The sequence below is a fragment of the Epinephelus moara genome, chromosome 24 (genome assembly GCF_006386435.1).
Source record: "Epinephelus moara isolate mb chromosome 24, YSFRI_EMoa_1.0, whole genome shotgun sequence".
Taxonomy (NCBI): Eukaryota; Metazoa; Chordata; class Actinopteri; order Perciformes; family Serranidae; genus Epinephelus; species Epinephelus moara.
The window spans coordinates 19,524,868-19,545,487 of NC_065529.1; the positions used below are offsets into that span (position 1 = coordinate 19,524,868).

Sequence of the window (20,620 nt, forward strand, 5' to 3'; positions counted from 1 at the left end):
ATAAATGACAAAAGGCACATCTGCCTCATTTTCGCTGTGGTATCGTGATACTACTCAGAACCATGATATTTTCATTGGTATCGTACAGTGGGATCCAATTTTGTTACCGTGACAACACTAATCTGGAGGGGGTTCATCTGCAAAAACTAACGAAAAACTAAACAATGATATTCGGTATTCGGTATTCGGCCAAGTGTTTAATATTATTCGGCTTCGGCTTCGGCCACAAATTTTCATTTCGGTGCATCCCTAGATCAAATGCAGGTATCATCTGCCTGAAGAAGTTTCAACACTACCTGGCACTGGGATATTTTGGTTGATACCTTAAGTGTATTGGGTACCGATACCCAGCCCTAGTACTGACATTGATCACTGGTTGTATCTGATCTGTAATGTTCTACTGTCCATTTATCATTCCCAATATATTCAGTGAAATTATGCAGTCTGATTTACCCCAAGTAAGACCAGATCAGTCATCATGAGCTAAATCCTCGTCCATGTTTTTTGCCCCCAGCGTTACCTGAAGTTTCCGGAGCAGCCCCGGGCCAGTAAGCAGTTTGTAGATCTGCTGCAGAGTTTGCTGTGCGGAGCCAAGGAGCGACTGGGTTTCCAGGGACTCCGCTGTCACTCTTTCTTCTCCAGTGTAGACTGGAACCACTTAAGACAAGGTGAGGAGATCCCTCTCCCTCGGGATGCTGTTCTTCTGTCTTTCCAGTGAAAACACTCAATTTAGCTTGAAATGACACTGTGTCGCTGTAACCACGTTACTGGGCAGATGATGTACGACTAGTTGTCAAATATTAATGTTGTTTATAATATACATAAACGTACTGTGTACATGTGGTTGCACATAGACAACGAACAGCAATTGCGTTGCCAGTGGTGCTGTCGGTAGTATAATAATGAGATTCTGTGTGCCATTGGCAGTAGGCCAGCTCTTTCCCGAGGAGAACGGGAGGGAGGCAGAGACAAGAAGCGAGGCAGACAGGAGTAAAGATCTGCAACTCATCTGCTTCTCAACAGACGCAGCACAAATCTTTTACGCTAGCGACAGCAAGACATGCTCTCTGTGGCGGAAATGCACGTGCGTTTGTTGGACGTCATTGTTGCCATCAAATGTGAGGCTGCACCGAATGACAAAGAGTTTGACATTTTCACCTGCCCGGCTGTGGGAAAACACACCCAGAACAATCACATTAATGGACGTTTTCAGTGAAGCGTGGTCACATTAAGGAACCGCAGCCTGACAGAGGTTCTGTAATTCACACGTGTAGCTGCATTGGTGATGGGTGTTTATTTTTCTCTGCAGAACACCCCGTGTCTTCAGATGAATGAACCCTCCTTTTTGTGATTCCAGAGCGATTACCAAACATTGCTATGCCGGTCATTTCCTCTGAGCTGTTATCCATTTATTATATTCCTATCAGCACTGAATATTAATGAATCTAGTTGTTTGTTCATAATCCTCATGGTTATCAGCAGACTGTGATACAGCATTTTGAATGCAGAAGCTTTTCCTGCCTGTCTGTGTGTGTTGAAGACAAGGTTTATTGATTTTTTAATTTTTATTTTAATTGTTTCAACTCACAGTCTTTAAGTAATGAATATCAAATACAATATGAAAAACAGATCGCACACATAAATGTTTGTAATAAAACTATAGACTTGGTTTATTGATAACTGGACACAGATAGAGCTTTATGCCTCAGCTTTGGCTCCAGCTGATTAGCTTGCTCTGCTGCAGTGAGGGAGAGCAAGTGAGCATGTGTGTATGAGAGAGAGAGAGACAGAGGGAGGGAGGGACAGAGAGGCAGCATGTGCATCAACGCGCGACTTACCGCACTCTAGGCTCTCACAGCTCTGCTCCGTTCCTCCTCCCTTCCTTTCTCTCCCCTTTCTCCTTGTTGTGTTTTTTTGTTTGTTTTTTTTATTTCATTTTTTCCTACTTTCTTGGTAGCTGCTTCCTTTTTTTCCCTTGCCCTCTCTTACTCCATCCTTTCTCCTGCAGTTCTCCCGCCTTTCGTTCCTGCGTTGCACGCTGAAGATGACACCTCTAATTTTGAGGAGCCGGAGCAGGCAGCCCCCCGGCCAGCCTCAGCAGCCCAGCGAGGAGCTCTGCCAGCGGGCTTCCAGGGCCAGGATCTGCCCTTTCTAGGTTGGTTCTTCAGCAGAGCGTTGACAACATTGGCCAAAACTGAGTAAGTGCTACCTGTTTACTAGGCATTGTTTGGCTTTTCTGTCAAAGACGACCCCTTTCTCTCCCCGTAGTCAACGCAGAGACCTCCTGCATACACCTCTCTAACACACCTTTGTTGGTTAAAGACCCCATGCTACCTTTGGCTGCTGTTCTGTCTTCAGACTCCTCATTACCATGGCAACATATTCCAGATAGCCTTGTTTCAGGTGACCTGGTGTGGTGCCCTGGGCAGTTGGTGTTGTGTCCCTGTCATTAGTGTTGCGCCTGTTGGGGCCAGAATGGGTTTTGGCCATATGCTGTGTCAGACAAGGAACGAGGGAGGGGAGGGAACCCCCCGTTCTCCGGTGCTCCCTTCTTCTGATTCCTGTTTTTCTGCTTTGAGATCACACTTAGTTGATCCGATGCATAGATAGATCAAATGAATGGACCAGAGGATGTGAGCTGGCGTTATCTTGCCATCGGCGCTGATTGGTATGCGGCTGAGTGTGTCAATGAGGTTTGCTGAGAGGTGGAACCCCAGACATGGGCACACTCCCACCCTCGCTGCTGTTATTGTGCTTTCTCTGTTACTGTGCAGCATAATGTGCTCCTGACTTTTACAGCACGGGTTTTGGGACTGTAATTATCCCTAATGGTGTTTGGCTTCTTAACCTCTGATAATAATGCGAGAGGATGGGTTTCATTTCTGTAGCCCCTTGGCAGTGCTCTCGCAGGTTAATGGTCCTGGAGACTGCGGATCATGACAGCAGCAGCAACAGAAAGGGAAGAAAAAGCGTTAGCAGATTAGACAGGGAAAAGGATGAGAGCTCAGATTGGGGGAGAGAATCTATTTCTATGGTTACTACCGTGATGTTTTTTTTTTTTTCCCAGTCCCCACCCCCATCTTTACCCGTCTCATCTCCTCCTCTTATTTTCTCCCTCTTCTAATGTCTCTGTCCCTTGCTGTTACACCATCAGTCATCTGTTCATGTTTTTTAACTGGAGCCAGTCATTTTCTTTGCTGTATTTGATTAAGAGGAGCTCAGAGCTCACAGAATGTGTCAAAATTGTGTGTGGGTGCATGCATATGCGTTTACACATTCTTCATTACAATGCCAATAAGGAAAGAGAATGAACCCAGAGCCAGGCATAATGAAATGCTAATCATGCGTTTTAGGGGTTCCTGCTATTATCTTCTTCTTCTTCTTTTTCATTCAGTGTGAACTTGTCTGTCTGACTCCTCATTAGGAAAACTCAACAGCAAAATCCCCTTACCAGCTTCTGTCAAATTTATAAGAAGCTGTGTGTGGTTTAGTGTCAGAAAATTTTTTCTGAATGTAGGCTCATAAACTTCTGCTTTTTGTTCCCTCTTTAAAAAAAAATCTGCCTTTTTGATGTAAAATGGGACAGTCACATCACAGACAGGACAATGTTTGTTTCAGGGTGCTTTAAAAAATGTTCACAATATAATTCACAAGCTGTGAGTATATCTTTTTGTGTCAGATGGTCAGTTTGTCTGGTCAGTCTTCTGACACTCTGGTAGAGCAACTACTGACCAGATTAACATTCATGGTTTCTGCCAGATGGCCATGATGTGGATATTCATTGTCCCCAGAGGATCATTCCTAGAAATTCAAGTGACCAACTGACTGTTCATCAGTGCCATCATCTGGTCAGATTTCTACTTTGTCATGGTTTCTAAGCATCTGATGGCCCAATTTTTAAGATTTGAAGAATGAAGTTGGTGCAGTTACCCATAAGTGAATGCAGGCAAGCGCCACAACCGGCACGTGATAAAGGAGGCAGTGCCAGTTGTGATGCACAGGGAAAGTTAGCTTGCTAGATCATTCTAGTGAGCTTCCTAATGAATACCGCAAAATATTATGTTATTGGTACATTTTCCAATTTCCTGTGTGTCTTGCCTGTCTCCCAACTTACTGCAAGCGAGGCAGCATCTCTCACATGGGGCAGTTTGTACATTTCATGGCCATTGTCATACAATATCAGCTGGTTTGACATGGCAACAAAGTCTCCTACACACAATACTCCTTTGCTGTTGGTTGAGGTTGCAATTTTGCTGGTCAGAATTCACCAAAGTTGAAATCCACACAGTGCGATGATGCAAATTTGCTTTGCCACTGGAAGCAAATGTTTTAGGCTATTTGTCCCTATGCTCGCACTGAATGAAAGTGAACGGAAGGCGTATATTTACTGATGTTAGTCTTGCTCACGTGTCACCGAACTCTCATGACTGTCATGTCTGTAATGATACCATGAGGCTAAATCTATGTTTAGACAGAAGGGATAAAAAATATCTAAATGGGAAATTGTTGTGAAAATTACTGAGCACATTTATACTCCACAGCAGATGAACCCTTTTTGTTACATGATGACACACAGCCTCTCCTCTAGCGCCACCCACAGGACAAACTTTAAATCTTTAGCCCTACTAATAGTAAGACACAGAAATAGCAAACATGCCCATATGTTGTTCTTTCCTTCAAATTATTATTATTTTTGAGTAATTAATTTGTATTTAGGCTTTCTATATTGTTTAGATTTTAATGGACCCATTTGGTCTTTACTAATTGCACACATTCGTAGAGTGAAATGTTCGCAAACATGTTTTTGCACTGCAAAAAGCACAACTAACTAGAAGGGCCCTTGGAGAGTGCAGACCTCCACCAAGACCAAATATCCGGCAATGTTAATGAAAGCAAAAAATAGTTTGTGTATCCGTCTGTTTGTGCTCCAAAATTTAATGGGTTCTTCCTTGGCCGCTGCTACACCCTTCACCAAGTTTAAAGAAAATCTGGCCAGTAGTTTTTCCGTAATCCTGCTGACAAACAGACAAACACACAAACAAAACTGAGCCGCAAACATCAGCTCCTTGGTGGAGGTAATAAGGAAACATAAATGTGAGAATATGTTTCAGTCGCCTGTTACATCTAAGATGGCTTATTAGAATATCTCCAATGTCATCTGAGAGGTAGCTTTGGATCGAAACAAGCTTTAACGATCACCACATTATCTTTTTTTTTTTTTTGTTAAACACATCCTGCTTGGAAACCATTTAAGTTTACTAATGAATTGTATTTTGTCTACTTTATTTTGTCACATTTTTGCATCTACAGTATGACTAGAGGTGTTTATGTGGTTATTAGTTTCTTCAACATTTATTATGGTGTTTTTATTAGTTTAATTAAAGCACAAGATTACATTTACAAATCACAGTCAGTGGTAATTATTTCCCCTTTCTACAAAAACGAACTGAAGGTTCTCTGAAAAATCCCCTTCCTTTGCAACCCTGCTTGTGTACAATTGTGTGTTTGTCTGCATTTCCCTCAGTGTATGTATGGCTGTGTGAATGTATGTGTAAAATATTTTTGTTTACCTGATCAGTGCCGCAAAGCCTTTAACTTGCACACTTTCCCTGAGTCCCTGTCTCTGTTTGATTCTCTTCAATAATGCAGTCAGTGCTGGCTACTCATTTATTTTCCTTCCACAGTACTGAGACATGACAACTATCATGTTCCTCAGCTCGGAGAGTGGCCTGGCATTATCGCTCTGTAAAAACATTTATTTTCTATTTTGCCTCCATGATGTTTAGAACAATAGAAATATTACCAATGCTTCCTTAAAAAATGGTAATAATGTTTAATTAAAGCGTACATAGGAAGAAGTAGGAGAAAACTGTTGAAGGTTAAGAGGAAATTCATCCTCCGTACTCACTTAGAGTTAAAAATGTATGTTGCCTTTGACAGTTTTAAGAGAGAACAAAGAGAACAGATAAGTGGGAAAAACATACAACTTGACGCAAAACCCCTTCCCCAGCTGAGGACATTTAAATTGTCACATTTTCTGCACAGTAGCCCCCCCTAAAACGATTGAACTAAGCGCTGGAGAACTTTATGAATTTTGATGTCTAACATCAATTTTTAATTGGCAACAGATACAGCTCGCTGGAACGCCTCCTCGTTTAATCTAGATTCCTGTGAAAAAGAGCGGTTGGGGTATTGCTGTTTTTGTCAGAGATGTGAGCCAAATGTGTGTGCGTATGTCTCTATATATATATACTGTATATATGTACTGTATATGCGTGTGTTTCAGGGGGATGTTTCTTGGTGCAGAGAGGCGAAGGGAGCAGTGCTTGCTTTTGTGATTATTTTTAACACTGTGACTCAGCCTGAGTCAACTTTATTAAAGATCCCTCTGCTGTATTTGTGAACTCATTCATACAGACCCATTCATTTATTTAGAAGACTTCTCGTCAGTGTATAATTTTCTCTTTTCTCTGGTCAAGAGGAGGGCGAAAAAATCGACTCTGTGCTATAAATGATTCCCAAAACAAAATAGGACATCGCCTTACATAAACAAGAAGAATGAGCGTATTGGACTCACTACAGAGCTCTGTGTGGACCAACCCCGAGCTAAAGCATAGCCCAAATTCTCCTGTCACATTATTTTGTCAGGCAAACAACAAATATTCCCAGGTCTTCTCGGCTGTTTTGTTCATGTCGTTTGTTTTGTCCTAAATGAACCACAATGAATAGAATACACTCGGCTCGTTCTCACTTCAGAATTGCTCTGATGAATGTGATCCTAACTGTTGTCAGCAGCCTCATTGTTATCATGACGACATGTTTTTCAGAGTACTTTTCTTATAAAGGGATCTGTATTTTAAGCTCTCGGTGTCTGTTGCTCATTTATGATGTGTGGGTGTTGTGTCTGCATTTCAGACACATCAATTAAAGCATGATACCGTTAAGGCTTGTTGTTCCGTGATGTGGCTCTGTGTCATGATATGAGTGTTTCAGTTATCCTCGTTTTGGTTTGCTGACATGATAAAGAATTTGTGATATTTTAAACATTTTCTACATTTTGACGCAAAAAAAAAAAAAAAAAAAAAACATTTTGAAAAACTGCATTCGTTCGTGCTTTATATAATCTTGATTTGTCTGAATCTGGTAAATTACCTCTCCAGACACAAGTGTTGTGGAAGTACAGCTGCACGATATGCAAAAAAAGTATCATATTGCAATTATTTTGACAGATTTTACCATTCCAGTATGAATTGTGATTTTAGTTGGAAAGGTAATTTTTGCTTTTCATTTTCGGCGAATATTAAAATGACAATGGTGTGATTTTTGCTGGGGTCTGTACTAGTTTCAGGGGTGGGAATCACCAATACGATAAGGTACGATCTTATCAAGATACTTAAGTCACAATACAATATTATTGCGATATTTAATATGTTGCAGTATGCTGAGTATTGCAATAAAATATACTATGATTTATTACCTTTTTCAACTGTAAATTATCTCCCCAAAGGAAAACTTTTTTGACATCTGTTTTATTGAATAATTCAGCCATTTTTGTGCAGCAGCAAAATCTATGTTGTGGACTGAAAAGGCAATTGATTATATTATTCTAATAGGCTACCTAAAGTTTAATTTGTATTTGTCATATTAATGATTTATATAATTAAAAAATGATACTTGGTAGTGTGTGACAAAACAATATTACCACATAATAATATTGTGATACTATGCTGTGTTGTTAAAAATAACGATTTATCAATACGTATTGATTTTGAATATTTAAAATGGTTTCAATACATTTTCCAGAGCATTGATACACCTGTACCAGCAGCCTTGTTATATTAATCTTTTGATAACAACTTTGAATGTTATGCCCTTGATATACATTTTTCCCCATGGTACCGAAGATGGTATTGCATATAAATATTTTTTAAGGTGTGGTATCAAAGTTAGAGATTGCTGTATTGTGACAACATCAGTCTGTACCACACAAGCATGTTCCCGCACATCTGGGATATGAAATGTTCAACGGGGCTTCTCTGTAGCAACACAGTGCTTCATTTATAATGGCATGTTGTGACACATTTTACCCTTTAAAAAAAATTGAAGCTTCTGTTGGACATTTCTCTTGGCCATGTTGTGATTTCAAAAGTATTTAGATCAATTGTGCAGCCCTGACTAAATGTTCTGCAAAGAAGTCAATTAATTATCACACTGGTAATACACACAACATGTTCACCATGCTAATGCTCATGTTTGTCATGTTTTAAGTGTTGTATTTGTGTTTTGCTTCAATAATACTAAAGAACACATATATGTGTCATTCTCAGGTCAGTGTCTGCAGGTCTCAACTCTCCTGCTAAGACCAACTCCATGGAAAAGAAACTGCATCTTAAAAGCAGAGAATTACAAGAAACTCAAGACAAATGTCACAAGGTGAGGGTGCACTTAAAACCATGTTACTCATGTGTAAGTGTTTCATCACAAACGTTTATGACAAACAAGTCATTCGTATTTTAAAATGCAAGAGCAGCTCCGTCAGGCGATACAGATATGAATAGTGTCAGACCACTGTTGGCTGACTGGAAACTGTGAAATTGGTTTTTTTTTGTATTTCCATATTGTAGAACTTTGTTTTCGAGCAAAAATAATAATAATAATTCAGTCATGGATTTCGTTAGCAGACGTCCTTTGTTTACTCTGGCTGACTGGCTTAACAGAGAACAGGCTTCTGGTGCTGCTGTAATAAGCCAAGTTAATCATGTTGTGTGTATAAAATAGCATCTACATTGTTTGAAGCATTCTCGGTTGGGTGATGGGTCAAATATTTCATCTGTCATCAGAATCTATGGCTGACGGAGTCTTCTTGCTGATATAAATCACCACTTTTAGTAGCTTTACATTTTTTGTCGCATTCAAGGCATCAAATGTAACACAACCAATTAACCTTTAAAAACTGTCGGAAGTCGTTGACCTTCAGTAAAGCTGCAGTGAAACTGGTAACTGTGTCGTTCTCTGGTGAATTAAGATGGAGCAGGAGATCTCCAGGTTCCAGCGTAAGATGACTGACCTGGAGTCAGTTCTCCACCAGAAGGATGTGGAGCTTAAGGCATCCGAGACTCAAAGGAGCATTCTGGAGCAAGACCTCGCCACCTACATCACTGAGTGCAGTGTGAGTCATAATAACAACTGTGTGCATGCAGAATTGAAAAGAAATGTTAACATAATGACGCTTTTACACAAGTTGTGCGTCGCTTTCCTTAACACCTCAAAACTATCTATTTTAACGAACAGCAGCCTTGAGTTTGTGCGCACATATGTGTTTGCAGAGCTTGAAGCGAAGCTTGGAGGAGGCACGTGTGGAGGTCTCCAGAGAGGATGACAAGGCCATGCAGCTGCTGCACGACATCCGCGAACAGAGCAACAAGCTGCAGGAAATTAAAGAGCAAGTATGTAAATCTTCTCATTTGAATGATCCTCTGTCCCCTCCCTCTCATCACGATAATGATGTGGTGCATTTGCAGATTTCCTTAAAAACACTTCAAGGTATTTATACTTAAAAATGCGTGGTGACATGCCTTTATACTTAATCCACAAAGCCAGCGTCTTATTTGAGGAGATTCTTCTACTTTCCACAGTGTCGTCTGTATACTATCATCGCTGATAAAGCAGCAGTGAGATTATACTCTTCTCAGTGTGTCCCTCTTGCACAGGCAGGGCTTCCCCTCTAAGGACTCCCTTGTCCTCAACACTCATAAAGGTCATCCCTGCAGATGGCATCCCTGCAAGATACAAAAGTGCGGGAGACTTTGATCATTACTCAAGAGATTCGCCCACCCTCCTCCCAGAGGAATGACACACAGTGTTTAATTTTTTTTATCAACATTTATGATTCCAATCACAGATTAAAGTTGCACTTTGAGATATGTGTACAGGCAAGAACACTCAGCAGTGGGTGTGGGACAATATGAAAATTTAATGTCACGATTATCCCAGCCGAAATAATTGCGATTCAAGATGTTGTGTAGATAATCCTAAACATGCTTAAAATTCTTATAATGGCACTAAAACATACTGGAATCACTTTACCTTACATTTTGTTAAGAAACAAATATTGTAGTGCATCACAGACACTCTTCTTTTTTAGTGAACATTCTTTTTAGATGAAATCAAATCTCAGAAAGCCAGGTTTTTCAACTACTTGAAAAGGCATCACTTCTTTTGATATGAAATACGCCAATGCTTGATTGTTCGGGTTGGTGCATATGCAGCCTGTTCCTGCAGAATCTTTTTTTATTGTTGGTCACCCATCAGTTTCTTTGGCTGCTCCTGGACATGACATTGGCAAAAATCCTGATGATTGAAATTCACCACAATCAACATATATCGTGTCATCCTAAGTCAGTGGCATGAACGAAATTTGGACTGTAACCGACTAAAGATATCGAGTGATCAAGACGCATTCGACTAGCCAAATGTAACCAACTGCAGTTTTGTTTTCATTTGTTCATTCGTTGAAAATCTTGATCAACATGAGGTGATAAATCACAGAGTGAAGAGTAATTCAACATCAGTATAACATGTTATCTGCAAAGATTTTTGTAGACTTTAGCAGTTATTTCTCCTTCCACTTGTAGTCTCTTAAGTGCAAAGTTTCCAAGCACAGCTTTACAGTGGTAACTCTTGAGTTGTTATCTTTTGATTTTGACACTTTTAGTGATAAATGGTCATTGCTGTAGTGCACTGCAGTTTCTTTAGATCACTGCACAATGAAACAGTGTCAGCAGATCTGTGAAGTATATCTTTGTATAGCACTGGCAGCAATTGTTGCCTTTGCTAAGAGCTCAGTTTCTCTGTTCATGCTTTTCCAAACAAACTTCTGCTGCTGTTAGTTGGATCTTGTCAAGACTTACACTTAAAAACCTGCTGGTTGTTTTTGTATTTGAAAATTATGCAGCTAATTACTTGAAGATTTATACAATCCCATTTCCTCCTGTCATAAAATATTTTCAAACTTAGCAGTTGTCCTTTATTGAGAAAGAAAAATACGTTCCAAAAACAAAAAATCTTCTCACTTAGATGACAGCAGTGACTTGTGTCCAGCTTGCACAGAATGAGTGTGATCACAGCCTGAAGTCATTGGGCAAATTTCAAAATATGAATAATAGGGATGTCAATCAGCAGTTTACTTCAATAAAAAACACTGAGTTTTGTAAGATACAAAGTGCCATACAGGGATATACTGTAGCGTGATTGTAGTGGTGGTGAACTAGAATAAACCTGATGACTAAACTTGATGAGACATGATTATGAATATACAGCCAGTGTCTGGAGAACAGTTTGTTTCCCCCACATTGCTGAACACTGTGTGCTGTCTTTGGAATCAGGAGTACCATGCCCAGCTTGAGGAGATGCAAGTCACCATCAGGCAGCTGGAGGAAGACCTGTCAGCTGCCCGACGCCGCAGCGACCTCTACGAAGCTGAACTTAGAGACTCCAGGCAAACAAGTGAGGAACTCAAAAGGAAAGCTGTGGAATACCAGCAGAGAATCCAGAAGGTATGTTTACGCCATTATAGATCATGTTATACAGATGTGCATCACAGGCGGAGGATTTACTTCTTGTCCCTGAAACATAGCATTGCTTTTTGTCTTACTAGTGATCCTGGCAAAATATTCCCTGAGTAGATAATGAAAGGGCTCCGGGTTCTTTGGACCACGGTTCACAAACATAGCTTAAATTATTGTGAAACCAATCTTCAGCGCACAATATCTTGTTTGTTTCTTAGACTCTACATACCTACTTAAAACATCAATAACAACAATAGCAACATCAACAATTTATAAACAATGCAACAGATTGCTGATAACATTTTGATTGTTTAACCGAGCTAGTTTTGTTAGTGAACGGTTTTCCTCCCGTCAGGAGGCCATGGGTCCATAATGGAGTTGGTTTGCACCATACACTTTTGAATTTTAAAAACACTTGTAGCATATGAGTTAAAATTGGACCATATTATAAACCACATTTCTGGTAGACATAACCAGTATATGGAGAAAGTCCTTAAACCTTATTGGTGCTATTAACTCTTCCGTGATTAAAGTTAATCCTCCTCCACCCAATTGCTTAGACTTACTTACTAAATACAAATGCCCAGTGATAGTTTAAAATTTGTACAAGCTCATCCTCCATCTGACATTTTGAATTGATGGACTTAAGACTTAATATTGGGTTGTTTACTGTTCCAAACGTAGCAGTAATAAAGAGTTCAGTTTTTGCCAGTATCCGAATGGAGGTGCAGGTGGGATCATTAAGCTGATAAAATTAATGTGCGCTAAGATGTTCATTTTGGTGACGGATATATGGGATGGGACTGATGCTGGCAGGTGTCTCCATCTTTTACTGGCCTCCTCAATTTTTTTCTTCAATATTAGAGAGTAATTTGTTTCAGCTGTAGATGAAAGGGAGGTATTAACTTTAATACTCAAGTGAAGGACCTCATTTGTGACATTAATCTGAGGAGGGAGTGACACCTTACTTTTGTCTATATCAACCAGCATTAGTTCTGACGTTGATGGATTAATGGTGCCTCCTTAAAGATATTCAAAGTGCTCCAGTGTTTTTAAAACACAGGGGAGAGTTTGTTGGGCATCTATTATGTAAATTAATGTGTCGTCTTCATAGAAAACAAGAGTATTCTAAAATGAAACTATAAAAAAGGGCCACAACTGTGCGTTATATTGCACTAAAATGGGAAAATACTAATACTAATAATAGCTGAGCTTTCAAAAACTTGAAACTGTAATTTATCTTGAGCAACAAGAATGATAAGTGTGTTGGCTCACAGAGAAAAAGAGGCTGATTTGTGTTTGATTTGCGCCCCTTATCCAGGCAAACTGCTGAAGTCCAAGCGTGCTTATATGCTAAGAGCCAAGCACACAATCTGCAAAGCCTATACACATATGATACTGTCTGATAAAACCTGATGCCGTCAATACAGCATTATTGAATATAAGATTGCAGTCTACGTAGTCTGGCAGACGAATGGACTAAAATGGCAAATGTGTTTTTGTAAAAGACATTACATTTCATGACCTCAAAGTGACACTTAAATATACGATATTCAGATTTCAGCCTAAAGGTAAGTACAGTTCACAGGGTTCCCAGACATCCTTGAAAGTTTGTGAAACTGAAAGAAAAATGTAAGGTCCTAAATGTATTTGAAAGTAGACAAAGATTGGCATGGGTCATTAAAGTACTTGAATTTATGTATTTTGTCCATAAATGCAATTTGAAGTCTTTTGATAATGTCTGCCATTACTGAAGCACAGCAAAAAAGAGAGGAGTTCCCAAATTCAAGCCTCTCTTTCTTTTTAAATGTTGTCTGTGAGCTTCTGTAAAGCCTGCTAGTTCTCATTATACAAATACTCAATGTTTTAACAGTTATGTGATGGGTGTTTGAATTTGAGGGATTTGGCCTGGAAAGTCCTTGAAAAGTCCTTGAATTATATGTTTAAGAGGGTGTATGAACCCTGAATTCATCAAAGCCCATGATTTACAGATTGAGAACGATGCAGCTTCAAGTCATTGTGTACACAATTAAGGTGTGACTCGAGCGTGAGTTGCATGCCCAATAGAGCAGTCAGCATTTGGTGTGGATAAAGGCCCAAACGACCTCATTTGAAATGGTGAGGTCACATGGTCAAAGCCTCTTGGATGCCCCATTTTGTGGCGTTCTGGATGCACCTGACTGGAATGATAACATCTCTCTTGGGGATCCTTCAGGAGGAACTAGAGGAAGTTTATAGGGAAACTGCGGCCCGGGCTGCTGTGCTTACCCTTTGCCACTGCAACCAGCAGAAGGCAGATGGATTGTACTTTATTGATCAGTCTCTACTATATGCCAATTATTTTTCAGGCTAAAGAACAGGGCAAAGCCGATGTGGAGGAGCTTCTCTCCAAACTAGAGAAGGTAACGAATAAGGCTTGTCACATTGATCTTTATGCTCAGAGCTGCAGTAACTCCAGAGTTTCTTGAATGAGTTCACTGTGCTCTGTTTTTTCAGACCAACTCTGAGCAGCAGGTGAAAATTCAGGAGCTTCAGGATAAGCTGTCCAAGGTAAAGTATTGTTGTAATGGTTACTGACATTATGTATTAAGAAAACATTTAGTTGAATATTTGGGTATTTTATTTGATTTTCAGCAAGATTATTTCCTTCTTTAACCAGAACGAATGAATCCTTTTAATTTGTTATCCTTTCTAATCCTCTGAAAAGCCGATCAATACAGAGTGTGTACACAGAATTTAGCAGATTTTCATATTTCTGCAGCCTGCTGTCATCCTCAGTTTGTTCCCTAGACTAGCTTTTCTCTCAGTGTCCCAGTGGGTAGGAATTGTCCAAGCATATGACGAGGTTTGTCTTGGGATCCATTAACAGCCTTTGACCTCCTGACCTCCCCCAGGCAGTGAAAGCGAGCACAGAAGCCACTGAGCTGCTGCAGAATGTTCGGCAGGCCAAAGAGCGGCTGGAACGAGACCTTGAGCGTCTGCGAGGCAAAACCGACTCCAGTGACACTTTAAAGCGCCGCCTGAGAGAGACAGAGGTACCAGAGTGCACCCACAATCCTGAATCATGCAAATGTGTTAAATAATACTGGTTTGTTTGTTTAAACCCTGCATTCTGTACTTCAGTGCAACACTTTGTGTGGTTATCCTTATGTTATTCTTTTTTGGTGTGTAAGCAGGAGGGCAGGAAGACCCTGGAGAACCAGGTAAAGAGGCTGGAGATGGTCGAGCGGCGGGAGAATAAGCTGAAAGATGACATTCAGACCAAATCCCAGCAGATCCAGCAGATGGCTGAAAAGATCCTGGTGAGAGAACTACAGATAAGGCTTGCTAATACTCTGACCCATTCAACCCCTAATTCCACCCCTCCCATTCATCCTGCCCTCTCCCAGTCGTTTCCTCACCAGTTATCTTTGCACACACATGCACACACTACACACACTTCTGTTTGAAGAGCTCTTTTGCCAGCTGAGCCTTTACAAGTGGCTACTAGTCAACTGGGTCCATTACATACAGAGATTTTAACATACGTACGCTTTTGCTGGTGTCAGCATGAGCCGGCACCGCTCCAGCCGACTTGTGGATTTCCATTTTTTCAATGCAAGTTTCTCTATTTCTTTTCTTTTTAATGTTTTTGATGTATAAGTAGAATTATTAGAATAGCTTTCACTCTGTTTTTTGGTAGATCGTTCTGTCACGTCTTTGGTAGATCCAGGTTTTTTAAGCTACATTAACATTATGTTTATTAGTATTTGTACTGTACATTGCACCTGAAATTCTCACTCTTTGTGCATTTATGTTTAACACACTCATAGATTCCATTTTTCAGCGTTTTAATTTTTATATTACAGTGTGATGCACATATTTATACACATTTCTTATATTTCTTATTTCTATTTTCTCTCTATATTGTAGCATGATGCACATATTTTTAGCATACTTCATATTTTACTATTTTCTCATAATGTCTCTATGTTTATAAGAGCAACTGCAACGTGACCCAATTCTCCCTCCAGGGATCACTAAAGTATCATATTCTGATTAATCATCACTGTGATAGTTTGTGTGTTGGTGTGTACACACACAGATAGCTATGCTGCATCATAAACATTAATGTGAGAAATCTGTCGTGTATTTTTGGACTTATGGTTGTCGTGTTAGATGTGTACAGTCGTATTTGAAATGCTGCTCCCTCCAGGAACTGGAGGAGAATCTGAGAGATGCTCAGTCAACAGCCCAGAGGATGGAAACCCAACTGGTTCAAAAGGAGAGGCTTTATGAAGACAAGATCAAGGTGGGCAATCCATATGTTGTCCAGGCTACTGAACACTGTATATCTGAGAATGTTCTAAAATAAGTGTAGTAATTCTTAGTCAGTGCTGCCATTTTAGATCACTGTTGTGGTGTCATATAAGTCAGAGCTGTCACATGCTTTACAGTGAGGTTTGACACCACACTAATTACTGCTTCCACACCAGGTTGCCCATTTACAACTACGTCAGTATGTGATATTTTTCTTTAATGATTTGTTTAATCAGACAGCAAATTGCAGATTTCAACCTCGAGCTGGCACAATATCAAATTTTCACTACACAGTTATTCTGGCCAAAATATCACAGTTGTTGTCAATAACCAAGACCCCTACTTCAACCTAAACGTTAATTTGTTGAATCAGTATTGACGTGTAGTATTTGCTGGTTCTGTCTGATGCAGGTTCTGGAGGCCCAGATGAAGGTGGACCTGGCTGACAAGGAGAGCCTCGAAGCCAGAAGGGCTCAGCAGGAGGAGGAGTCGAGGGAGAACTGCAAACTCATCAGTGAACAGAAAGCGGTAAGAAAACACAGCAGGCTTATTAAAAATGAAATCCGTTATTGCATTTGCTTGTACGTTTTCTTCTGAAGTGGGATTTAAAAAAAAACTGAGGGATTTCAAGTTTTGCATATTCCCACTGTCTCTTTATTTTAAAATTCATTTTGCAACAGTAGAAACAGCAGCAATAATTAGAACTGGGTGATATGGGGTAGATCAGATATCACAATATTTTTGACCAAATACCTCAATATTGATACTGTAAGGTTGACTATTGGTGCTTTCACTAAATATTTACACTAATGATTTTTTGGATAATCATCAGTAATGTGGACTTAGTGAGTAAAGCAAATAATAGAACAGCAAGAACAGTCTGGTAAGATCATAAATTTACATCACTTTACTGTAATGCAGCCTTTCAATCCAAGAAAAGACAGCCCTTATCATGTTAAGATATCCAAAATTTGAGATAACTACTCTCATATCATGATTTAGATATAATGACGCTAACTGCCTAGCCCTGTATATAATTTTCTATTTTTTTCCTTCTCAATTAGGTTATAAACTGCAGTGCACCGTATGAGTCTTGATGGGTTAAAGTTGTTTGTACACAGGATGCCTTTTCATTCTCCACTGAATTTGTTATGAGAATTTGAAAACTAGACTCTGTCGGTGTGTTTTGTGTCTTTACACAGTAATTTGTTATAGTGGTTGAAATGTATTGGAATGTACAGTTGGATTAAATTGCAGTATACTTCATGTTGCACTATAAAGCCCGAGCTCAAGTCCTAATCTGGTTAATGTGGTAGAATTGAGGCAGTTAAGGAGCTTTTAGAGGCAGTCATCTGACATTGACAGTAGAAGATTCAGGCAACACCTTAATGGACTCTAATAGGATTTTACTGCAGCACAAAATTCTGTTTCCTGTAAAAGAAATAGTGCTGCTGCAATACGTGTGCACCATGAGTCTAAGGAGGATTGGGCTATCATTCAAAAAGGGGGTATATTCTAGCATTTCGATGTGGTTGTTGGGATGTGACTTCCACCATGTCACTGTGTCTCCCTCTTCCCATAGACCATTAATGCTATGGATTCCAAGATGAAGAACCTGGAGCAGCGCATCGCTGAGCTGTCAGAGGCTAACAAGCTGGCCGCTAACAGTAGCATCTACACCCAGAAGAATATGTGAGTAAACTCGACCTTCTGCCCACTCTGTGCTTTCATGAGTGCCCCCACCCACACTGATTCTGTCTCTTCCGGCCTCCAATTGCTTCATTAGTGTGCACTTAAAAATTTTTTGTACCATGACTGATCTGTGTGCACATGGTGTATAATCTCTTTCTTAGTTTAAAGAGGCTTTAATCAACATTTTATGATGACAAACTCAAATGACAATATGAAAACAGCATGTAATATGAAAAAGGCCACCTGAATCTGCGGCTTCCTCTGAAGTTTACAGAGCTTTATAGTGAGTTTATTCATTCATCGGGAGACCAGAAACATGGCTTTAAACAAACGATGATTTTGCTCCATCATTTCTGGGAGTGTAATACAGTTTTGCCATATCAGCCTAAAAGTAATATGTCTCTGTTGTGTTCACACCATGTTTCTACTCCCAAAAGTGGCTCCCCAGCTTCAGCTAATCTTAAAGGAATACTTCACCCCCAAATGATTATTTGTATTTTATTGCTTACCTCATGTTTTGTTGAATTCATGAAGAAACTTTTTTCCCGCATGCCTCAATTGTGAACGAAGAATCTAAAGGGGGAGAAATTCTCAATAAATAGAAGTCATAGGTGAAGGTGTGTACAACAGCAAAACTATATCAAAACATCTATTTACAAACTCTCACACAACTTGAGCAGCATAATCCAAGTCTCATTTGTCCAGTCGTGTGCTCAGTACTTCCTAAACAGGCCGCCCTTTCTGACTGGGGAACTGCACTAAAAGTGAAACTTATCTATGTCCTCTTCAAAGCCAGAATCCACTGACAAAACAGTAATTTTACCTTGCTGAACACGGGAGCTGCTGGTCTACCACTGCCTCGATCAGTTAGTTTACTATTGTAGTATAGCAATATTGTGTGGCTTTCGTTTTGTGAAGGGTTAGTTCGGATTGCGACTGGATAAATGAGACTTGGATGGCATTGCATGAGTTGTGTCACAATTTGTTAACCAATGTTTTGATACAGTTTTGCTGTTGTTAAACGTGGTCTCACTTCAATTCAAGAAGTTTGACAATTTTTCGGTTCTTTGTTCACATATTAGGCATGTGAGAAAAACAAACTTCTGAGGCAAAATTTTAACATACATCAGTTAGTATAATTTAAATTTCATCACCTGAATTCACAAGGATTTGTTTTCTGAGATGACTTACAGCAGTACATTAGGAGACATGTTCAAACTTTGTGGCTCACATTGCTAATTTGTATTCTTAAACTTCTAATCTAAAAGTTTTTGCATGGTAAAAGAATGCTATGAAACTTTTCTTTGAGATATGTCTACTTCTAAACAGGCAATGAAACAGGCATCTGTGTATATTTTCGTCAGGAAAGCCCAGGAGGAGATGATCTCAGAGCTTCGGCAGCAAAAGTTCTATTTGGAGTCTCAGGCAGGCAAGCTAGAGGCCCAAAATGCCAAACTGGAGGAGCACCTGGAGAAGATGAGTCAGCAGGAGCAGACCAAGAGAACCCGGCTGCTGGAGCTGGAGAGCAGGCTGCGTGAGGTGAGGCAACAGGAAGGAGAGATACAAGGCAAAATCCGTTGGCTGAAGATAAAGTAATTCACTTAAACTAGCACACAGTGTAGCCTTACATTATTACAATCCACAAAAGGGATTAAGGCAGCTGATCAGCCAGCAAGCTCAGATCCCTTTCAGATAAATAGCTAATTAAATACTGAAGGTCTGTAATGGCAACTCTACAAATTCGCCAGTGGGCCTGTACACAAGCTGTATCTGCTGGTCCAGTGGAGCCGACAGCTTTCATTTGTAATCTCTGAAACAATGTCGTTGACAACAGGTGTGAATACGTTTAACCATAAGAAAATAACGCACGACAATGACTCCTTTACATGCACAAAATATTCCAGCATATCCCATGTCTCAATTGGAAAATGCTACATTCCGAATATGGGAATATCCAAATGGAATATGCTGTAGATGTGACCTGTATCAAATTCGTAATATTGTCATACTCGGAATAGCAGAATAGTAGTGTGTATGTAAACATAGTCATTGTTGTATGGCCAGCAAATAGTTTACCCTTAAATTGGGGGACTGAAGTAAAAAACCCAGTGAAATGAAAACTACCTTTTCCCAGTTTAAAGCCTCTGTCCTTGTGTTACTTGGTCATGTATCTTGTAAACAAAAGAGTATTTTTACATTAATGTCCCTGTCTTTTCTCTCCCTGTAAAATAGTTTCAAATGTTTAATGACTGCACTCAAGGGCAGTATAAAAGTTCTTCCAATCAAATGAGACTTTGGGTGACTAGCAAGCCACACCGGTCATAAAAACCACATTTCACCAGTCGTAGTAGTTCCAGAGCAACATGGAGAGAGATGGGAAGAGATGTGTGTTTGGTTATTGGGGCAAACCTTGTGACGGAGGTCTAATTCATTCTTCTGATCTAACAACATGGGTGTGTTCAGTCACGACAAAATGTTGATTTAAATGTAAACGGTGGTTACTGTGAGCATTGAACACCTTGTTGTGTTACGCAAGCGCACTGCCTTTTAGTTCGGTGACATTTATATACACATTGCAACTGATATGGTGGCACCTCTGACACACCCAGCTAACAAGAGAAAATATATTTTAAAGACATGTCATTCAACCTGTAAACGGTAGCAAATTGATGCACTCTGTTTTCATATTGAATGTGCCCCAAGTGACAGAGGTGTTTGAAGCCAACAGTCCGCTGTAGCTCCGTATCGTGATAAACTCTAAGCCCACCCACATTTTTAGTGGTATGGTCTAATGCCAAGGATTTGATTCCCTTCTGTATCTCTACACGGCTCGAATATTCTGTTTCACAGGGAAAAACCTCACAGTACCAGAGCTAAAGACTCTCTTGACTTCTGTTTCACTGAGACTTCAAAGCGTCCATGCTGTCAAAAAGCATCCAGATGTATCCTTGAGCGAGATGCCATTCGTCTCTCAGCTCTGGTCTGCAGTCTGACCTCCCTGTGAAAGCTTTATAACTTTGTACAAGAAATGAAGTCTTAACGTTGTTACACTGAGGTTAATT

General features: G+C 39.9%; 1 protein-coding gene across 3 annotated transcripts in view; it reads left to right on the forward strand.

Annotated features, from left to right (window-relative positions):
• cita (citron rho-interacting serine/threonine kinase a) overlaps nt 1-20,620 on the forward strand; it is a 51,589-nt gene that overhangs the window by 7,366 nt on the left and 23,603 nt on the right. For 2 of the 3 annotated variants that reach the window (XM_050038716.1, XM_050038718.1), the window contains exons 9-22: nt 515-668; nt 2,009-2,198; nt 8,328-8,433; nt 9,026-9,169; nt 9,327-9,446; nt 11,385-11,555; nt 13,916-13,969; nt 14,064-14,117; nt 14,462-14,602; nt 14,744-14,869; nt 15,763-15,858; nt 16,278-16,394; nt 17,449-17,558; nt 18,923-19,097. In XM_050038716.1, coding sequence (XP_049894673.1) covers nt 515-668; nt 2,009-2,198; nt 8,328-8,433; nt 9,026-9,169; nt 9,327-9,446; nt 11,385-11,555; nt 13,916-13,969; nt 14,064-14,117; nt 14,462-14,602; nt 14,744-14,869; nt 15,763-15,858; nt 16,278-16,394; nt 17,449-17,558; nt 18,923-19,097 — 1,758 coding nt within the window. Of the gene's footprint in view, nt 1-514; nt 669-2,008; nt 2,199-8,327; nt 8,434-9,025; nt 9,170-9,326; nt 9,447-11,384; nt 11,556-13,915; nt 13,970-14,063; nt 14,118-14,461; nt 14,603-14,740; nt 14,870-15,762; nt 15,859-16,277; nt 16,395-17,448; nt 17,559-18,922; nt 19,098-20,620 lie in introns of all 3 variants that reach the window. The other variant, XM_050038717.1, reaches the window with a different exon arrangement.